We start from the raw sequence: 17122 nt of genomic DNA, 5'->3' as shown, positions 1-17122 counted from the left end.
AATTCTCAATTTCTTTGTGCTTCTGTTTTTCTACATTTTATTTTACATATAGTATAAAAAAGCATTTCTATTTTTGTTTTAGACAATTATATTTTAGAGCAATTAAAGATTTTTGAACTAAAAATTTTATTTATTTTCATTTGTTCCATTTCCTGAATTTTATTTCTTTGTTGGGTACGATGTAGACCTGAGTTTCTGTCTGGTATATGGGTATAGAATAGTGCTAGTCTGCTGGCAGTAAATTCTTTTACTATTTGTTTGAGAAAGTTTTGTTCCTCCATCTTTTAAAGATATTTTCTCTTGGCATAGAATGTTGAGTTGACAGTTATATTTCTGTGATAATGGTATCACTCCATTATCTGGCTTGTGTGGTTTCTAAAAAAGCCTGCTCAATTCCTGTCTTTGTTCCTGAGTGTGTAATGTATTTTTTTCTTTGGCTCTCTAAAGGATTTTACCTTTGTCTTTTGTTTTCAGCAGCTTGAATATGATATGTGTAAGTGTGGGGTTTAGATTTGTGCCTGGTATTTTTGGTGATTCTTGGATCTATAGTTTGGTGTCTGACATTAATTTTGGAAAATTCTTGGTCATTATATCTTGAAATATTTCTCCTGCCCATTCTCTGTCCTTTCCTTTCAGGATTCTAGCTATGCATGAATTATATTGCTTAGTGTATCCCAGAGCTCTTGGATGTTTTCTTTATTGCTGTTATTTTTTAGTATTATAAAAATTCTTTTTTTCTCTTTCTGTTTCAGTTTGGGTAATTTCCGTTGGCCTGTCATCAGTTTTACTGATAATTTTTTTGACTCTGTCAAGTCTGCTGATGATCCTGTAAAAGGTATTCTTCATCTCTGTTACTGTATTTTTCACTTTTAGCATTTCAGTTCAGTTTTTTCTTAGTTTCCATAACTCTTGTTGTGTTTTCTAGTATTAATTTTTGTCTTTTTCCTTCCCAGATAGCAGCCATGTAGAGCAAGGTTTAGATTTTGTTAGTTTTTCCTTATGCTTCTTTTGCCTATTTTAGGCTTGGGGCCTTTTGGTCCAGAAATTACCAAGAGCTGTCTCAAAACAGAAGAACATACGAAGTGCACTCAAACTAGCTTGGCTGGAAAGTATGAAGTAAAAAAGAGTTATAAACTGGTTGCACAGTGGAATGAAGAGCTGCTGTGTATATTCACCAATCTGATTGACTTGCTCAGGGTAAGTGGTCATCTAAACATACTTTTCTTCCTCACCCATTTAACAAGACTATCTAACTAACTATTATTTTATTCTTATTTAGTGAGATGGCCAGCTGTAGACCCTTCATCCTAAACAAAATTGTGGGTTACTTTGATAAATCTTGTGTTCTTGAGTGGGTCATAGGTTCTGGATTATGGTATCTTGGTGTCGGCTCCCCCCGCCTCTGACCTGCAGATTTGGAGGGAACGTGACAGAACGCTGCAGATCTGAAAGGCCACCAGGGGACTCAAGGCATCACAGCACGAGAGTCATGCTGAAAAGGCACTCCTCATATTTATTGAGCAAATGAACTTAAATATCAAAAGAATTCTGTGTAGGGGGTTCAACACAGGATCAGCACACAATCATTATCTGACCTTGAATCTAGCCCTAGGGTGTGACGCTCCTCAAGGATACTGAAACCATGTGAGGGCGTCACGAGTTGGAGGAACTGTTTTGGCTCTAATCACTCTGTTTTTGATCATGCATCAAGACTTGTAGGAAAAACAATCAAGTCATATTATTTGTACATTTGATTTCTATATTACTTGATTTATGTATTAATCCCATACTTGGTAATGTTAAATTTTTAGAACCTCACAAGGGCCTGTCAATTCCAAAACAGGGAACTTTCTGAGTCTCCCATCCAATACATTTTATCTCTGTTTGTCCACAGTCTTAAACTTGTTTATTCATTATTCTTTCAGTCATTATTTTATAAGCCTAATATCTCAATTAGAGTTACTATGTATTTGTTGATGATTACAGTGACTTGTAAGATGTCCTTTCCTCCACAAGCTGGAGAGACCCTTACTTAACTAACACAAGAGTGTGGTTAGTCCTGTAATGGAGGTGCAAAATTCTATGGGACTCAGAAGGTATAGTGATTCATTTGGGCTGGGGGAGATTGGCCAGTGCTCTATAGAAGGAATAGCATATTAACTGGGTTTTTAAAAAGATTAGGATCTTTATAGGCAAAGAGGTGGATGGTCAGTTAAGCTATGCAAATATCTACCAAAGACACTGAATTCTGAAGTATTTGGTAAACAGTTTATATTCTATGCCTTTGAGAGCCTATTTCTCTTTCTTCCTCTTTTAATTCTTATTACAAGACCTTGTTTTTTTATTGTCCCTTCTCTGTTTCTGGTTATTTTTACCTTGTTTTCCTGTAATTCTTAGTGGTAGATCTTATATTACTAATTCTGTAGTTTAGTCCCCAGTGATGCAGGATCACCTGGGTCCCCCTTCAAGTGGACATGTTGGCAACATTATTCCACCATCCAGCTTATGTTTCAGAGTGTGTATTTAGAACAATAAAGCAAATCTTGCTTTGCTTGAATACAGGCCCTGCCCACAGGGCAGCTATGACTCAATCCTGGAACAAAGTAGAATAGACCAAAACCTTCCAGAATTTATCCCCATCATGCCCACCCCACAATCCTGACATTTGTTTGCTTCAACACTCTCTTAATCAGCTTCCTACTTTTCTTTCCTACTAAGCAAGGGTATGCTGTTCAAACACCCAAATGCACTCTGCCCTAGCTCCTTTTTATTTCCCAATACATTTGTCTTTACTCCATCACTCACACTTTCTTCTGTGTTTTTTCCAACAATTTGTAGTTATTTAAAAAGCCCTCTCTCATCAAAGGACCATCTTCCTTGTTTTGGGGGCTTACAGGTAGGGATGATGGTTTGAGACTAGTTTCTGTTTTGCAGTGTATGTTTGAGTAAACAACCTGGAAGGAAGACAGTTGACAGTATATAGAAATGAGGAGAAAGGCCTTTTCTGGAGGTAAAACTGCAGGGGAAGCGGGGAGCCAGGTAGACATGGAGAAGAATCCTTGATGGTTTATACTTTTTGGGAAATCCTGTACCCAGTGAATTAATTTGCTTTGACTTGGCTGTTTATAGTCCTGTTCCTTTTTTCCTAATCAAGACAAATGAGGCTCAACTAAGGAAAGTGAATATAAGATACTTATCCCGAAACTGAACTCCTCTTTTAACTCTCATGAATGACAAGTAGAACTATTAAAATGTGTGAGCACTGAGAATTACTTAATTAACTAACCCTGGTATTTTCTCTAGGGTAAGAGGCTGAAGCATCTTTCTCCAGAAATGTCTTTGGAAAGCAAAGGGCGACATGACCTTCCATCTAGAGACCCTGGTGAAGGAAGTGTCCAGTGCAGTCCTCCGTCTAGGACCCATCTGGGGCTTGAAAGGGAATCAAGTACTGACTTCAAGCAATTTGAGGCCAATGATCAATTCAGACCTTATCCTAGGATCCATATGGAGCCTCAAGAGAAATCAAATATTAACTTCAAGCAATTTGTCATAAAAAAACTACAGAAGAGTTGCCAGTGCAACCCATCCAAAGCCAAAAAGATGATTTTTGGTTTCCTTCCTGTTTTACATTGGCTCCCAAAATATGACCTGAAAAAAAACATTTTAGGAGATTTGATGTCTGGCTTGATTGTGGGCATCTTATTGGTGCCCCAGTCCATTGCTTATTCCCTCTTGGCTGGCCAAGAACCTATTTATGGTCTGTACACATCTTTTTTTGCCAGCATCATTTATTTTCTATTGGGTACCTCCCATCACATCTCTGTGGGCATCTTTGGGATTCTGTGCCTTATGATTGGTGAGGTAGTTGAACGAGAACTGCACAAAGCTGGCTGTGACACGGCTCACATTGATTCTTCTTTAGGGATGACTTCACATGGGAGCACAGTAGACCAGACACCATATAGGATATGTGACAGAAGTTGCTGTGCAATTACAGTTGGCAGCACTATAACCTTTATCGCTGGAGTTTATCAGGTGAGAAACAGTGGAACAAAGGGATTGTTTCAGGCAAACCATGAAATCTCAGGCCTCTAACGCATCTTAGAGGTCATAATAATTAAAGCCATCATTGACTGAATGCTTAGGCTATGTGAGGGATGGAGCCGGAATTCAAATCCCTGCTTGATTCCCCACATAAGATATGGCTGCTGCTTTTCTCCATAGGCCACTTCTTAACCAATGAATTTCAGTCAGCCAGATTTTAATTATTTGGTTGTAAAAATTTAGAGCAAAAAGGGACTTTAGGCCACCCAGTACAAACTCCTTAATTTTGTATGTCGAGAAACATTGGGTTTGCTTGGTGTGGTTGGTTGTTGGCAGAGTCAGTGTCCACGAACGGGCCCTGGAAGAGAAGAGTACGGGAGGCTACAGACGACCTCCACCCCGTCCTTCAGAATTGTTGCGCTGGTCATTTTCTTGGACTGTTGGGGAGGGAACAAGTTAAGGACCACTATTTCATATCAGCCATGACAAAGGATTAAAAATTAGTCTTCTTGGGTTTCCCATAGAATCCACCAGTCTGCCATTATCCTCATGCCCCTGCCTTTTGGCATCCAGAGTCAGTGCCAGCATTAAACCTCTTCTGTTCCAAGCATTTGGAACCAGTAAGGGAAGGGGAAGAGTAACTCTATTTGGCCCTTGCCTGAGGGTCGGGGGGAGGATGGAATGGTGTGCAGAAGTTGTGCTCCTCAGAATCCAGTTTGCTTTTTTGTTGGTATGCTTTGCTAAGAATAAAGGAGGGTTTGATAGAATTCTGAGGAACTATTGGGAAGAGGGAAAAAGAAAAAAGTTGTATCTGTGAGGATGCAGAATTGGTATGGGAAGCAGTGTGACATAGTCACAGAGACACTGGATGAGAATAGTTTCTCCCTATCAAGTCAAAGAGATCTATAATAATTTTAAAAGTATGATTCTATTTTTATGTGAATCTAATTTTTTGTTTTATCAGTTAAAAGTTCATTCTTACAGTAATTATTTGTAATTTAAAGAAAATATGTTTTTTAATTAGAAGAACTTTTCCAGTCTGAGTTTCTATGATTTCTTGTGGGTCTTTGAGGATTTTTTTCTTTTTCAAAGAGGTTGGAATCTTATTCCAAGTTTAAGAAACATTGTATAAGAAGGTAGAAATAAATTCTCATCTCTTTTGAGCTAATGAGTAACAGTGTGACCTTGGGCAAGTTGCTTAGTCCTCTGTCAGTAAAATGAGCCCCCTTGCTGTAAAATAAGTGGATTGACATATGATTGCATTTTTTCAAGCTCTAACCTGTGATGCTCTACTGGTATGTCACCATGCAAAGAAATGCCAAGGTAATACAGGATTCAGAAGCTCCTTTCCATTTATATTTAACACTTGTATATCTCTTCTTCCAGGTAGCGATGGGCTTCTTTCAAGTGGGCTTTGTTTCTATCTACCTCTCAGATGCCTTGCTGAGCGGATTTGTCACTGGTGCCTCCTTCACTATTCTTACATCTCAGGCCAAGTACCTCCTTGGGCTCAAACTTCCTCGGAGCAACGGTGTGGGCTCACTGATCACTACTTGGATAAACATCTTCAGAAACATCCATAAGACCAATCTCTGTGATCTCTGCACCAGCTTTTTGTGCCTTCTGGTTCTTTTGCCAACCAAGGAACTCAATGAGCACTTCAAGTCCAAGCTTAAGGCACCGATTCCTACTGAACTCATTGTCATTGTGGCAGCCACATTAGCCTCTCATTTTGGAAAACTCAATGAGAAATATAATATCAGTATTGCTGGGCATATTCCCACTGGATTTATGCCACCCAAAGCACCGGACTGGAACTTGATTCCTAGTGTGGCTATAGATGCAATAGCTATCTCTATCATTGGCTTTGCAATCACTGTATCACTTTCTGAGATGTTTGCCAAGAAACATGGCTATACAGTCAAAGCGAATCAGGAAATGTATGCCATTGGCTTATGCAATATCATCCCTTCCTTCTTCCACTGTTTCACTACTAGTGCAGCTCTTGCAAAGACACTGGTTAAAGAATCAACAGGCTGCCAAACTCAGCTTTCCAGTGTGGTGACAGCGCTGGTGCTTCTGTTGGTCCTCCTGGTAATAGCTCCTTTATTCTATTCCCTTCAGAAAAGTGTCCTTGGTGTGATCACTATTGTCAATCTCCGGGGAGCCCTATGTAAATTTAGGGATCTTCCCAAGATGTGGAGGGTTAGCAGGGTGGATACAGTTATCTGGTTTGTTACTATGCTGTCCTCTGCATTGATAAGTACTGAAATAGGCCTGCTCATTGGGGTTTGTTTTTCTATGTTTTGTGTCATCCTCCGCACTCAAAAGCCAAAGATTTCATTGCTTGGCTCAGTGGAAGAGTCTGAACTCTTTGAATCCGTGTCTGCTTACAAGAACCTTCAGGATAAGCCAGACATCAAAATTTTCCGCTTTGTAGCCCCTCTTTACTACATAAACAAGGAATATTTTAAATCTGCTTTATATAAAAAGACTGTCAACCCAATCTTAGTAAAGGCAGCTTGGAAAAAGGCAGCAAAGAAGATCAAAAAGGAAACAGCGACTTTCAGTGGGGTCCAGGATGAAGTTTCAGTGCAACTTTCTCATGACCCCTTGGAGCTCCATACCATAGTGATTGACTGCAGTGCAATACAGTTTTTAGATACAGCAGGGATCCATACACTGAAAGAAGTTCGCAGGGATTATGAAGCCATTGGCATCCGGGTTCTGCTGGCTCAATGTAATCCCTCTGTGAGGGATTCTCTGGCCTGGGGAGAGTACTACAAAAAGGAAGAAGACAACCTTCTCTTTTATAGTGTATATGAAGCAGTGGCTTTTGCAGAAGAATTGCAAAATCATAAAGGAATATGTACTCCCAACAGTCTGAGTCTTTCCACTGAGTAGATAGAAGGAAGAAAGATAGCTAACCAGTAGGTTCCACAATGGAAATGTTGTACGCTTCAAATGCTAACCTGCTGGCTAGGCAGTATTCTTCTTTGGAAGCTGATGGCTTTTATAGATAGAAAGGTGCAGCAGAGCTCATAGGTAAAATCAAAAAGAAAATACTGTGGTTTTAAGCTTTCCTGCAAATATGAGGTATTCTTGAAATTAAACATCTATTGAATTGAACTATAAAGTATCCCCAGGACTTAACTACCACGTTGTTTTAGAAGATAAGCATTTAGACTCTTCTCCAGGAAGTAAAGGGGTGAAGCTGGCATTTATATAAGAAGTGCTGGAGCCTGCTTGACATGGCTCTTTGGAGAGGAGTAGAAAGGTGGCAGGGAAAGGATGTTGTGCTTGCTTTTGTACCTGCAGGCCCAGAGGCTTCTGGAGCACACAGTAATGACTAGACAAGTTTATTCTTTTTGTAAAAAAATTTTTTCTTATCATTAATCTACAATTACATGAAGAACATTGTGTTTACTAGGCTCTCCCCTACCCCAAGTCCCCCCCACAAACCCCATTACAGTCACTGTCCATCAGCATAGTAAGATGTTGTAGAATCACTACTTGTCTTCTGTGTTGCACAGCCCTCCCCTTTCCCCCACCCCCCACATTATACATGCTAATCATAATACCCCCTTTCTTCTTCCCTGCCCCTATCCCTCCCTACCCTCCCATTCTCCCCAGTCTCTTTCCCTTTGGTAACTGTTAGTCCATTCTTGGGTTCTGTGAGTCTGCTACTGTTTTGTTCCTTCAGTTTTTCTTTTGTTCTTATACTCCACAGATGAGTGAAATCATTTGGTATTTGTCTTTCTCCGCTTGGCTTATTTCACTGAGCATAATACCCTCTAGCTCCATCCATGTTGTTGCAAATGGTAGGATTTGTTTTCTCCTTATGGCTGAATAATATTCCATTGTGTATATGTACCACATCTTTATCCATTCATCTACTGATGGACACTTGGGTTGCTTCCATTTCTTGGCTATTATAAATAGTGCTGCGATAAACATAGGGGTGCATCTGTCTTTTTCAAACTGGAGTGCTGCATCCTTAGGGTAAATTCCTATGAGTGGAATTCCTGGGTCAAATGGTAAGTCTATTTTGAGCATTTTGAGGAACCTCCATCCTGCTTTCCACAATGGTTGAACTAATTTACATTCCCACCAGCAGTGTAGGAGGGTTCCCCTTTCTCCACAACCTTGCCAACATTTGTTGTCTTTTGTCTTTTGGATGGTAGCCATCCTTACTGGTGTGAGGTTGTATCTCATTGTGGTTTTTATTTGCATTTCTCTGATAACTAGCGATGTGGAGCATCTTTTCATGTGTCTGTTGGCCATCTGAATTTCTTCTTTGGAGAACTGTCTGTTCAGCTCCTCTGCCCATTTTTTAATTGGATTATTTGCTTTTTGTCTGTTGAGGTGTGTGAGCTCTTTATATATTTTGGATGTCAAGCCTTTATCAGATCTGTCATTTACAAATATAGTCTCCCATACTGTAGGGTACCTTTTTGTTCTATTGATGGTGTCCTTTGCTGTACAGAAGCTTTTCATAGACAAGTTAATTCTTATTTGTACTTCTCTATCCCAGTCTTTGCTCCCTAGATGGCAGTAGGATCTTTGGCTTTTAATAGGAAAGGGCTCTTCCTCTCCTGAAGGCAAGGGACCATGGGCACAACCGTATCAGGAGTATCATGGCCAGGCAGATCTGTGGAAGCCTACTAGTCAGTCAGCCACACTTACAGAACACTCTAATCCATTTGATGTATTTATTCACGTCCTTTGTTTAGGGTAACTAGATAAGCAAAGTGCTTCTCATAGCAAAAATAATGGGAAGCCTCCCTGTCTTTTCTGTGATCTGTCTGTTTCTGAGTATTTCCCTACCATTAAAGCTCTGGTTTAGCTTTTAGTTACTTAGTGTTTCCTAGAGAATCTGTCCTAACTGCTGTGTCTGATTACCTGTGACAAGGATGCCAGATAAAAGGCAGAATGCTGACTCAGATTCTTTACAGCATTTTAAATGAGCTTGACACAAACGGTTAAGGATGGATTGCAAAAAAAGGAATGATTGACAATTTCCCTTAAGAATTTGTTTACTTAGCAGTGAACTTTTTCTTTCCCATAGCATTTTAGTGCAAGGGTCAACTGGGGGATGATGATCTTTCTCAAACAGAAGCTACTGTTCATTTTTACTCTGCAAGAAAAATATATTGTAATCAATGGAAAAGAATGCACAGAAGTGAGAGTGCTTCTAACAGAATGTCAGTGAATTTGTAGCTATTTTAGTGAAAACTAAGCTAATGCTTACTGCCATGTACCCTACTGTTGTACAGTAAATATTGATGACAGTGACAGCTTTTGAGTATTTGGGCCACCAAAAACTGTTATGCAGGAAGATTTAGAAGGATCACATTCATACATCCCAAGTTCTGTGGGTGTATTATTTATGATAGCTGGCCATATGTTGTGGCTATGGAATAATTCCTTTTGGAAAGCAAGAATTTGCAACATTGAAAGCTTATGGTTCTGTATCTGGACCTTGATAGGTGAGGGGTGGGGGGACAGGTTTTCAAAAATTAGGACTAGGAGACTAATTTATGTGATGTTGAAACATTTAGCCACACCATTTAAGACAAAATAGTAATTGCAAAAGTGCAAAATAATTTTTAACCTTCTCTTACATTCTAAACAGTTCCAGTATTTATGAGAGGCAAACCCTGTATTAAGGTATCTATTGGAGAAGAGTGATTTTAAAAATACTTCGCCTTCTTGTTGGCTCCATGAACTGCAAGTGCTGCTTTTCTACTGGTAGAGCTCTGTTCATCTGTTTATATGGAAAATGCCTTTCCATTCTTAAAACAAAGCAGTTTCTCAGAAAAGCTGAATTTCTTTCTTTGAGATGATTGACATCATGATTAAAGAGCATCCTAAACTTTGACATCCCTTTAGAACTTAAGTCCAGAATTCCAGAAACGTTTGTATGTGTGGGTTTTATTCTTTGTTTTTAGCCAATTTTTGCTGCCATCATCCAGTCTTATGAATAGTAACAGTGTCTTGTTGGTCATTTGTCTTTAATCCCTCTTGTCCCTCCCCCAAGCCAGGTGTGAATCCAGACCATTAAAAATGTCTAATGCCGTGTGACAGAGTAATGAGTATGTGTTCAAGATGACTATTAGCAAACACTAGCACAAGGGAAAAAAGTCAGCCCAAGGAATTTAGAAAATCCTTTAGAAGAATGGAGTAACAGGATTTGGACTTTTATATCTGACATTTCTGTCCATTGGCTATAAACAATTCTAGAGCTTTATGCAATTAGTAAATTCTTGAATTGTATTCTGGTTTGTTTCTCCCTCACCCAAACAAATGAGATTCTGCTTTGGTAGCCATTTGTAAAAACATTTAAGATTTCACTGCAATTTTTATCTCATCTCTCTTAAATTGAAGTCTGCCTATACTAATATGTTGTTAAACTTTTTGATTACTGGTACTTAAAGGATGAGACCAAGTCCTAACAAAACCAAATTTTTCATTTGCTTTCTTGCTCAAGGGCTTGGATTTTAGTTCAGTAGGTAATATTTTACATGATTGATTAACAGAAATATCTTGCTTGCTCAAAACTTTATAGAGTCTAAATGAAGTGTTTTCTTCTTTTTAAAAAATTTTTTATTAAGGTATTATTGATACATGAAGGTTTCACGTGAAAAAACAATGTGGTTACTACATTTACCCATATTATCAAGTCCCCACCAATACCCCAATGCAGTCACTGTCCATCAGTGCAGCAAGGTGTCACAGATTCACTGTTTGCCTTCTCTGTGCTACACTGTCTTCCCCGTGACCCCCCTACACCATGTGTACTAAACATAATACCCTTCAATCCCCTTCTCCCTCCCACACCCCATCCCTTTGGTAACCTCCAGTCCCTTCTTGGAGTCTGTGAGTCTGCTGCTGTTTTGTTCCTTCAGTTTTGCTTTGCTGTTATACTCCACAAATTAGGGAAATCATTTGGCACTTGTCTTTCTCCGCCTGGCTTATTTCACTGAGCGTAATATCCTCCGGCTCCATCCATGTTGTTGCAAATGGTAGGATTTGTTTCTTTCTTATGGCTGAATATTATTCCATTGTGCATATGTACCACATCTTTATCCATTCATCTACTGATGGACACTTAGGTTGCTTCCATATCTTGGCTTTTGCAAATAGTGCTGAGACAAAACTAGGAGTGCATATGTCTTTTTGAGTCTGAGAACTTGTATTCTTTGGATAAATTCCTGGGAGTGGAATTTCCAGGGCAAATGGTATTTCTATTTTTAGTTTTTAGAGGAACTTCCATACTGCTTTCCACAATGGTTGAACTAGCTTACATTCCCACCATCAATGTAGGAGGGTTCTCATTTCTCCACATCCTCGCCAGCATTTGTTGTTCTTAGTCTTTTGGATGTTAGCCATCCTAACTGGTGTGAGGTGATATCTCATTGTGGTTTTTATTTGCATTTTCCTGATGATTAGTGATGTGGAGCATCTTTTCATGTGCCTATTGGCCATCTGAATTTCTTCTTTGAAGAATTGTCTCTTCATATACTCTGCCCATTTTTTAATCGGGTTATTTGCTTTATGGGTATTGAGGCATGTGAGTTCTTTATATATTTTGTATGTTAACCCCTTGCCAGATATGTCATTTACAAATATATTCTCCCATACTGTAGGATGCCTTTTTTTTCTGCTGATGGTGTCCTTTGCCATACAGAAGCTTTTTAGCTTGATGTAGTCCCATGTGTTCAATTTTGCTTTTGTTTCCCTTGCTCGAGGAGGTACGTCCAGGACAAACTTGCTCATGTTTATATTCAGGAGATTTTTGCATATGTTGTCTTCTAAGAGTTTTATGATTTCATGACGTACATTCAGGTCTTTGATCCATTTCGAGTTTACTTTTGTGTATGGGGATAAACAATAATCCAGTTTCATTCTCTTACATGTAGCTGTCCAGTTTTGCTGACACCAGTTGTTGAAGAGGCTGTCATTTCCCCATTGTATATCCATGGCTCCTTTATCGTACATTAATTGACCATATATGGTTGGGTTTATATCAGGGCTCTCTAGTCTGTTCCATTGGTCTATTGTTCTGTTCTTGTGCCAGTACCAAATCTTGTTGATTACTGTGGCTTTGTAATAGAGCTTGAAGTAGTAAACCATTTTCTTATTGCTTATTGACAAATGTACAAAATTCTGAATATCTTCAAATGGTCATTTAATTGAAGTGTAATGTGTACACTCTTGTGGTTAAAACTCTTATATCCAGAGGGGTGGAGTGTACCAATACACAGGGAGACTAAGGATAACATTCAAGCGAGGGAATAGACCATTGAAGACTCTCTCTGGCAAATGAGGGAGAAAAGAGAGAGACTCATCAGAATAGGATCCAGTCCCTGGTTAGCCCCATTCAACAGTAGGGAGATGAGGATAGGAGCCACACCTTAGTTTGAGAGCAAGGTCAGAGCTGGGTTCTGTTTCTAGAAACAGAGGGGCACAGACTCGCCAAAGCAGAAAGAAAGCAAGCATGTGGTGGCCTGGTTGGTGCAAAAGCCTGAGTTGACCTCCAGAGCACTAAACCTAGTGACTATAGCCTCTGAAAACAGATCTTTACTTTATAAATACATTTTATTTTGAAAATAGGACCAAAGAAAAACAAAGTTTGGATACTCTGACTTAGCTTTTAAACAGGAAGAGACATTGAAGCCAAAGTTCCTTGGTAAATTTGCAGGGAAATAACTGGTGGTCTTTAAAGACTGATCAGAGTGTTAGATGAGTTCATTAGACTATTATAATGCTAGTGGCTACATTTTGACAAGAATAGTCATTCCCTGCAGGAGTGTTTTCTTAGTAATTTGTCATTTCAAAACACTGGGTGTTAGCCCTGATCTTAACATAAAAGTGAGAAAAGGGCTGCAGTGAATTCCTTGGGAACTTAAATGGAGTCCAGAAGTTACCTTGTTGCCAGGCTGCTGTGTCAGGAGGTGTCTCCTTGTGTGCTCGGTGAAACCGCGACCCAACCCAGATCGGGTGGTTTCTTGACACTAATTGAGAAAGAATCCTCGAACAGGTCAGTTGAGTGTAAGGAAGGAATTCACTAAAGCAAGAGTAGTAGTGAGTGGCAACAGCCATGCGTGCAGTAGAGAGCAAGGAAGAGCAGAGGGAGGAAAGGGAAGTTCATTGAACTGCTCGGCATAGGGCTAATCCCTTGCCAACAATTCGGTGTAGGGCTAACCCCTTGCCAACAACTGAAGCCAGGGTCGCCTTGCGTCCAATGTCTGCTTGAATCTGCACAGCGTGGGAATTAAGCCCCTACCATTCCAGGATTTGGAGGAGCTGCAGAGCACTAGATGGAGTGAGATTATGTTCTGAGAACGTCCCCAAGCAATGAAAGGAGATTCTCGGGCAGGCTACTAAAGAGTGTGATTGTACAGCTGCCGTCCCATCACGGTCACCCAGGTGGTTGGAGCTTGCAAGCCCAAATCAGAGATCTCAGTAGCCCTTCCCTGGTTGTTTAAAGTAGAACAGAGTAAGACTTGTGCTTAAGTCTAGAAAACTGAATGAAATAGCAAAGTAACACACTTAGCACTGGGAAAGAGGTCTCTTACTAAAAATCTCCCAAGGCTTGGAAGAGCATGGAAACAAAACAGTAACCTGAGCAGCAAGAAGGCTTTACTTAAGGCAAAGAACACACTCGGAGACAGGGGAGTGCAGGAAGCCTCAGAGAGGGGGCGTGTGTAAAGGCTTAGGATTTGTGTCTTTTTAAGGATTTCAAGAATGTGGTAAAGGGACAAGGGAGCATAGGCTTGACATGTGGTCTCATGCTGTCTGTCTGTCTCTGATGACAGACATGTCATCATCCATAGTCAGCCCTCTAGAAACTCTGTAAAACAGACTTAAAACACAGGAATTTATTGTCCCTGTTCTTCTGTAAGACTGGTTACCCTCAAGCAGTGGAGACATATCATTTAGGACTGCTATTCCTGCCTTAAGAGGGTCGGTTGTTAGCTAATTACCATAAAGTATGTTAGAATTTTGCATCCTAACTCCCTGGCTTTTAAAACGGAATCTTAGCCTTAAGACGAAGTCCCTCCTGTTCTTACTATATCTCAGCATTTATATTTATATATCAGCATTTTTCATCATAGGCAGGAAAAATTAATCATGATACTTGTCCCATGTTCCTGCTCTACCTCAGTATTAAGATAAATTTGGGCTATGTGATCTCTATTAACATTCTTAATGAATTGTTTTCCTCTATGTATTGCTATGCATGAGCCATAGATTCTTTTTGCATCAATGTGGACAATACCTCAAATACTTGAGGACCTATGCAGGAGTCCAGGATCCTGGGCCAACTGCTGGGACTATGATACTAAATCCAGTGTGTGGGCTGGATGATAACTACTAGATAACACACAGCGGCAACTCAGAGTTGTTTTATGGGGGAGCTGATTTGAGCTTCTACTGGGGTCTCAGCAGGAGTCAGGCAACTGAGGCAAACAAGGAGGCATGGATGCCCCTGACCTAATCAGGGAGTGATTCCACAGTAACATGGGAAAAACCCAATCGATATGATTTAGACTTTGCTTAATTTTTCTCTTCTGTCATGCATTGTATTTTTCCCCTTCTAATGTTTTCCTTACCTGTTCTAATGATGCCTTACTTGAAACTGGGTTTAAAAACTGAAGAGGAGGAAATTGGATTTAGAAATTTTTTAGGCTCTAAATTGGCTTTTGTGTGTGTGTATGTGTGTGTGTGTGTGTGTGTGTGTGTGTGTGTGTGTGTGTGGATTTAGGTGATCATGAATAGAATCATTTGCATGGTAATAACAATGAAAATTATCATGGAACTGGCCAAAATAATACACCAGCTGGTTTGTTATAGCCTAATACTAAAGTAAAATACTATTGAAATACTGTAAATTAAAGGTACATTTTAGTTTTTAAAAAAATATTAATAACTCTGGAAATGGAGAATTTAGATGTGGGAGTGGGGAAGACTTATTTTTATAAGGTAAGTTTATCCTGACAAGGACTGTTTTTTCATAAAGTATTTTGCACCTGAAATTTTAAAGTCAACATGTTAAATACCATTAGGAAAGTTAAATAAGTGCTATACTAAATAGTGGATTTTTTTTTTTTTTTTAGTATTTTTCTTTTATTGATGTAAAATAGGGTAGGGTGGAGATTTATTGAATTATGACGACTGGATTAATGAAGGACACTAAATGCCTTCATTGGAGACACCATGCTTGTAAGTCTACACTGGAACCTTGTATAACTTTTCTTGGACTTGAATTATGGCTCTGAAAAAGTCCAAATAATTATAATCTTATTACAAAATACCAGTGACAAAATTTCTAATTGAAGGATTTGTAGTTAACAAACAAACAGCCTTAGCTAGAGAGGATTTTTAACTGCAGCTCTAGTAATCTTATTTTAGGGAGGTTCTCTTCCCCCATCCCATCCCTAAAATAATAAGATACTTGGAATCAAACAGCTCTTGCCTTTTCAGTTCAAATTAGCAGGTAAATTACTGTTTGAGTTTTGTTGCTGCCATGATTTCTCAAAAATCAGTGTGAACAAACTAATCTGTATACAATGCTGCCTTTACTTGTCTCCTTTACAATTTTATATACAAGTCAAGACAATATCAGGGTGACAGGTGAATGAACTTAAATTCTCAGTCTTGTCTATTCACTAAAAAAAAAAAATACTGCCTTCTTTTTTTTCAATTATTCAAGGCTAATGAGTTTAGGAACATTTTATACCAAATACATCTTTTTTAATTGAAGCTAAGTGCTTGATGCTATTCCACATAAATCCTGCTTAAACCTCAATGGGATATAGATGAGTTACTGATGGATTGCAGCCTACTGCAGGAGAGGGACTTGGTGAATAGCAGATCCTTTTCTTCTGGAGGGATATGTTTGTGCTCTTCATTATAAGATACTATGTGTTGAGATCTAAAAGTATAATTTCATTTGTCTGCTAATAAATTGTTATGCTAGTAAAATATTACTCTGTGTCTAAATTATTTAAGAGCAAGGGGCGTTCTAAGAAACACATTTAGGTCACCAGTGAGCATTAAAATACCGTCTCTTACATAATGAGAGTGATTCAGTCATTAATTTTCCTCAACTGCAACCAAAGGATCTGTCCATATAGAAAGATGACATAAAGCATAGAGAAACCCGATTCTTTCCTTTTTATTTTATGGCCTTAGGTGAGTCAGTTAACCCTTTAAGGACTCTATTTTTCCATCAGTGTAGAGAGGAGGAGGATTTGATTGCTTGAGGACCTTCTAGTTCTCATGTTGCATGACTTCTATTCTGTACCGTGTTGGAATCAGAAAACCCAAGTCTGGCTCATGTTTGACTACTGACCTAACTCTGATTTTTGGTGAATTTTGAGCCACATTTTTCCCATTACTAAACTGAGGCTAACACTTTATACAGACTAAGTGAGAGAATTGGGAGTGTAATTCCTAACTAGAACATAACACTTTGTAAGGAATAATCTGTGCCATGACCTCCCCATACCTGCCATGAAGCCTCTCCTAGAATTCCTCCCCTTTCTGCCTCCTAATCCTGTGGAAGAAGTGAGAGTGTGGGCATAGAGCTAAGGACAGTTTTCACTCTTCTTTTATAGTACTTCTGTAACTGGGCATTCTGCCTCCAAGCTCATGTCCACCCCACAGAGTGAAGGAGCTGGACTGAATGGCCTTCTGAGGACTCTTCTAGTCTTACCATCATGTGCACTAAACACCCAACACCCTGGGTCTGCATGTAGCATCTGGGTTCCAGAGCTAGTGAAGCGCCTCACAGATTCCTCCAGCATCCCCTTCAAGCACCTGGGAGGCCCTGCACCCCCATCTGTCCTTTCAGTGCTTGTGTTCTCAGCCTCTTCTCTCCACATTTAGCACCACTGCTTATGTTTTTAATTTTCAGATCCACTTGAAACTGATGAAAAATATGGCTCTCCTTGGAGCAATAGCCACTTGTGCATGCGCATACACACAAATGATCATAAAAAGACTTTTCATAGACCTCCCCTATATCATGAACACCTTGCATTATAAGCTTTCTCCGGATGAATACATC

At 39.4% G+C, this 17122-nt stretch overlaps 1 protein-coding gene across 6 annotated transcripts in view; it reads left to right on the top strand.

The window, feature by feature from the left end:
- SLC26A2 (solute carrier family 26 member 2) overlaps nt 1-16037 on the top strand; it is a 32994-nt gene extending 16957 nt beyond the window's left edge. For 2 of the 6 annotated variants that reach the window (XM_036881532.2, XM_036881533.2), the window contains 3 exons: nt 1022-1197; nt 3304-4035; nt 5431-16037. In XM_036881532.2, coding sequence (XP_036737427.2) covers nt 3334-4035; nt 5431-6948 — 2220 coding nt within the window. In that variant the 5' untranslated portion in view covers nt 1022-1197; nt 3304-3333 and the 3' untranslated portion in view covers nt 6949-16037. Of the gene's footprint in view, nt 1-752; nt 836-1021; nt 1198-3303; nt 4036-5430 lie in introns of all 6 variants that reach the window. The other 4 variants (XR_008993392.1, XM_036881531.2, XM_036881530.2 and 1 more) reach the window with 4 other exon arrangements.
- The last annotated feature ends 1085 nt before the right edge of the window (nt 16038-17122 follow it).

Source organism: Manis pentadactyla, chromosome 2 (assembly GCF_030020395.1).
Source record: "Manis pentadactyla isolate mManPen7 chromosome 2, mManPen7.hap1, whole genome shotgun sequence".
Classification (NCBI taxonomy): Eukaryota; Metazoa; Chordata; class Mammalia; order Pholidota; family Manidae; genus Manis; species Manis pentadactyla.
This window is presented reverse-complemented; position numbering and strand designations above follow the sequence as displayed.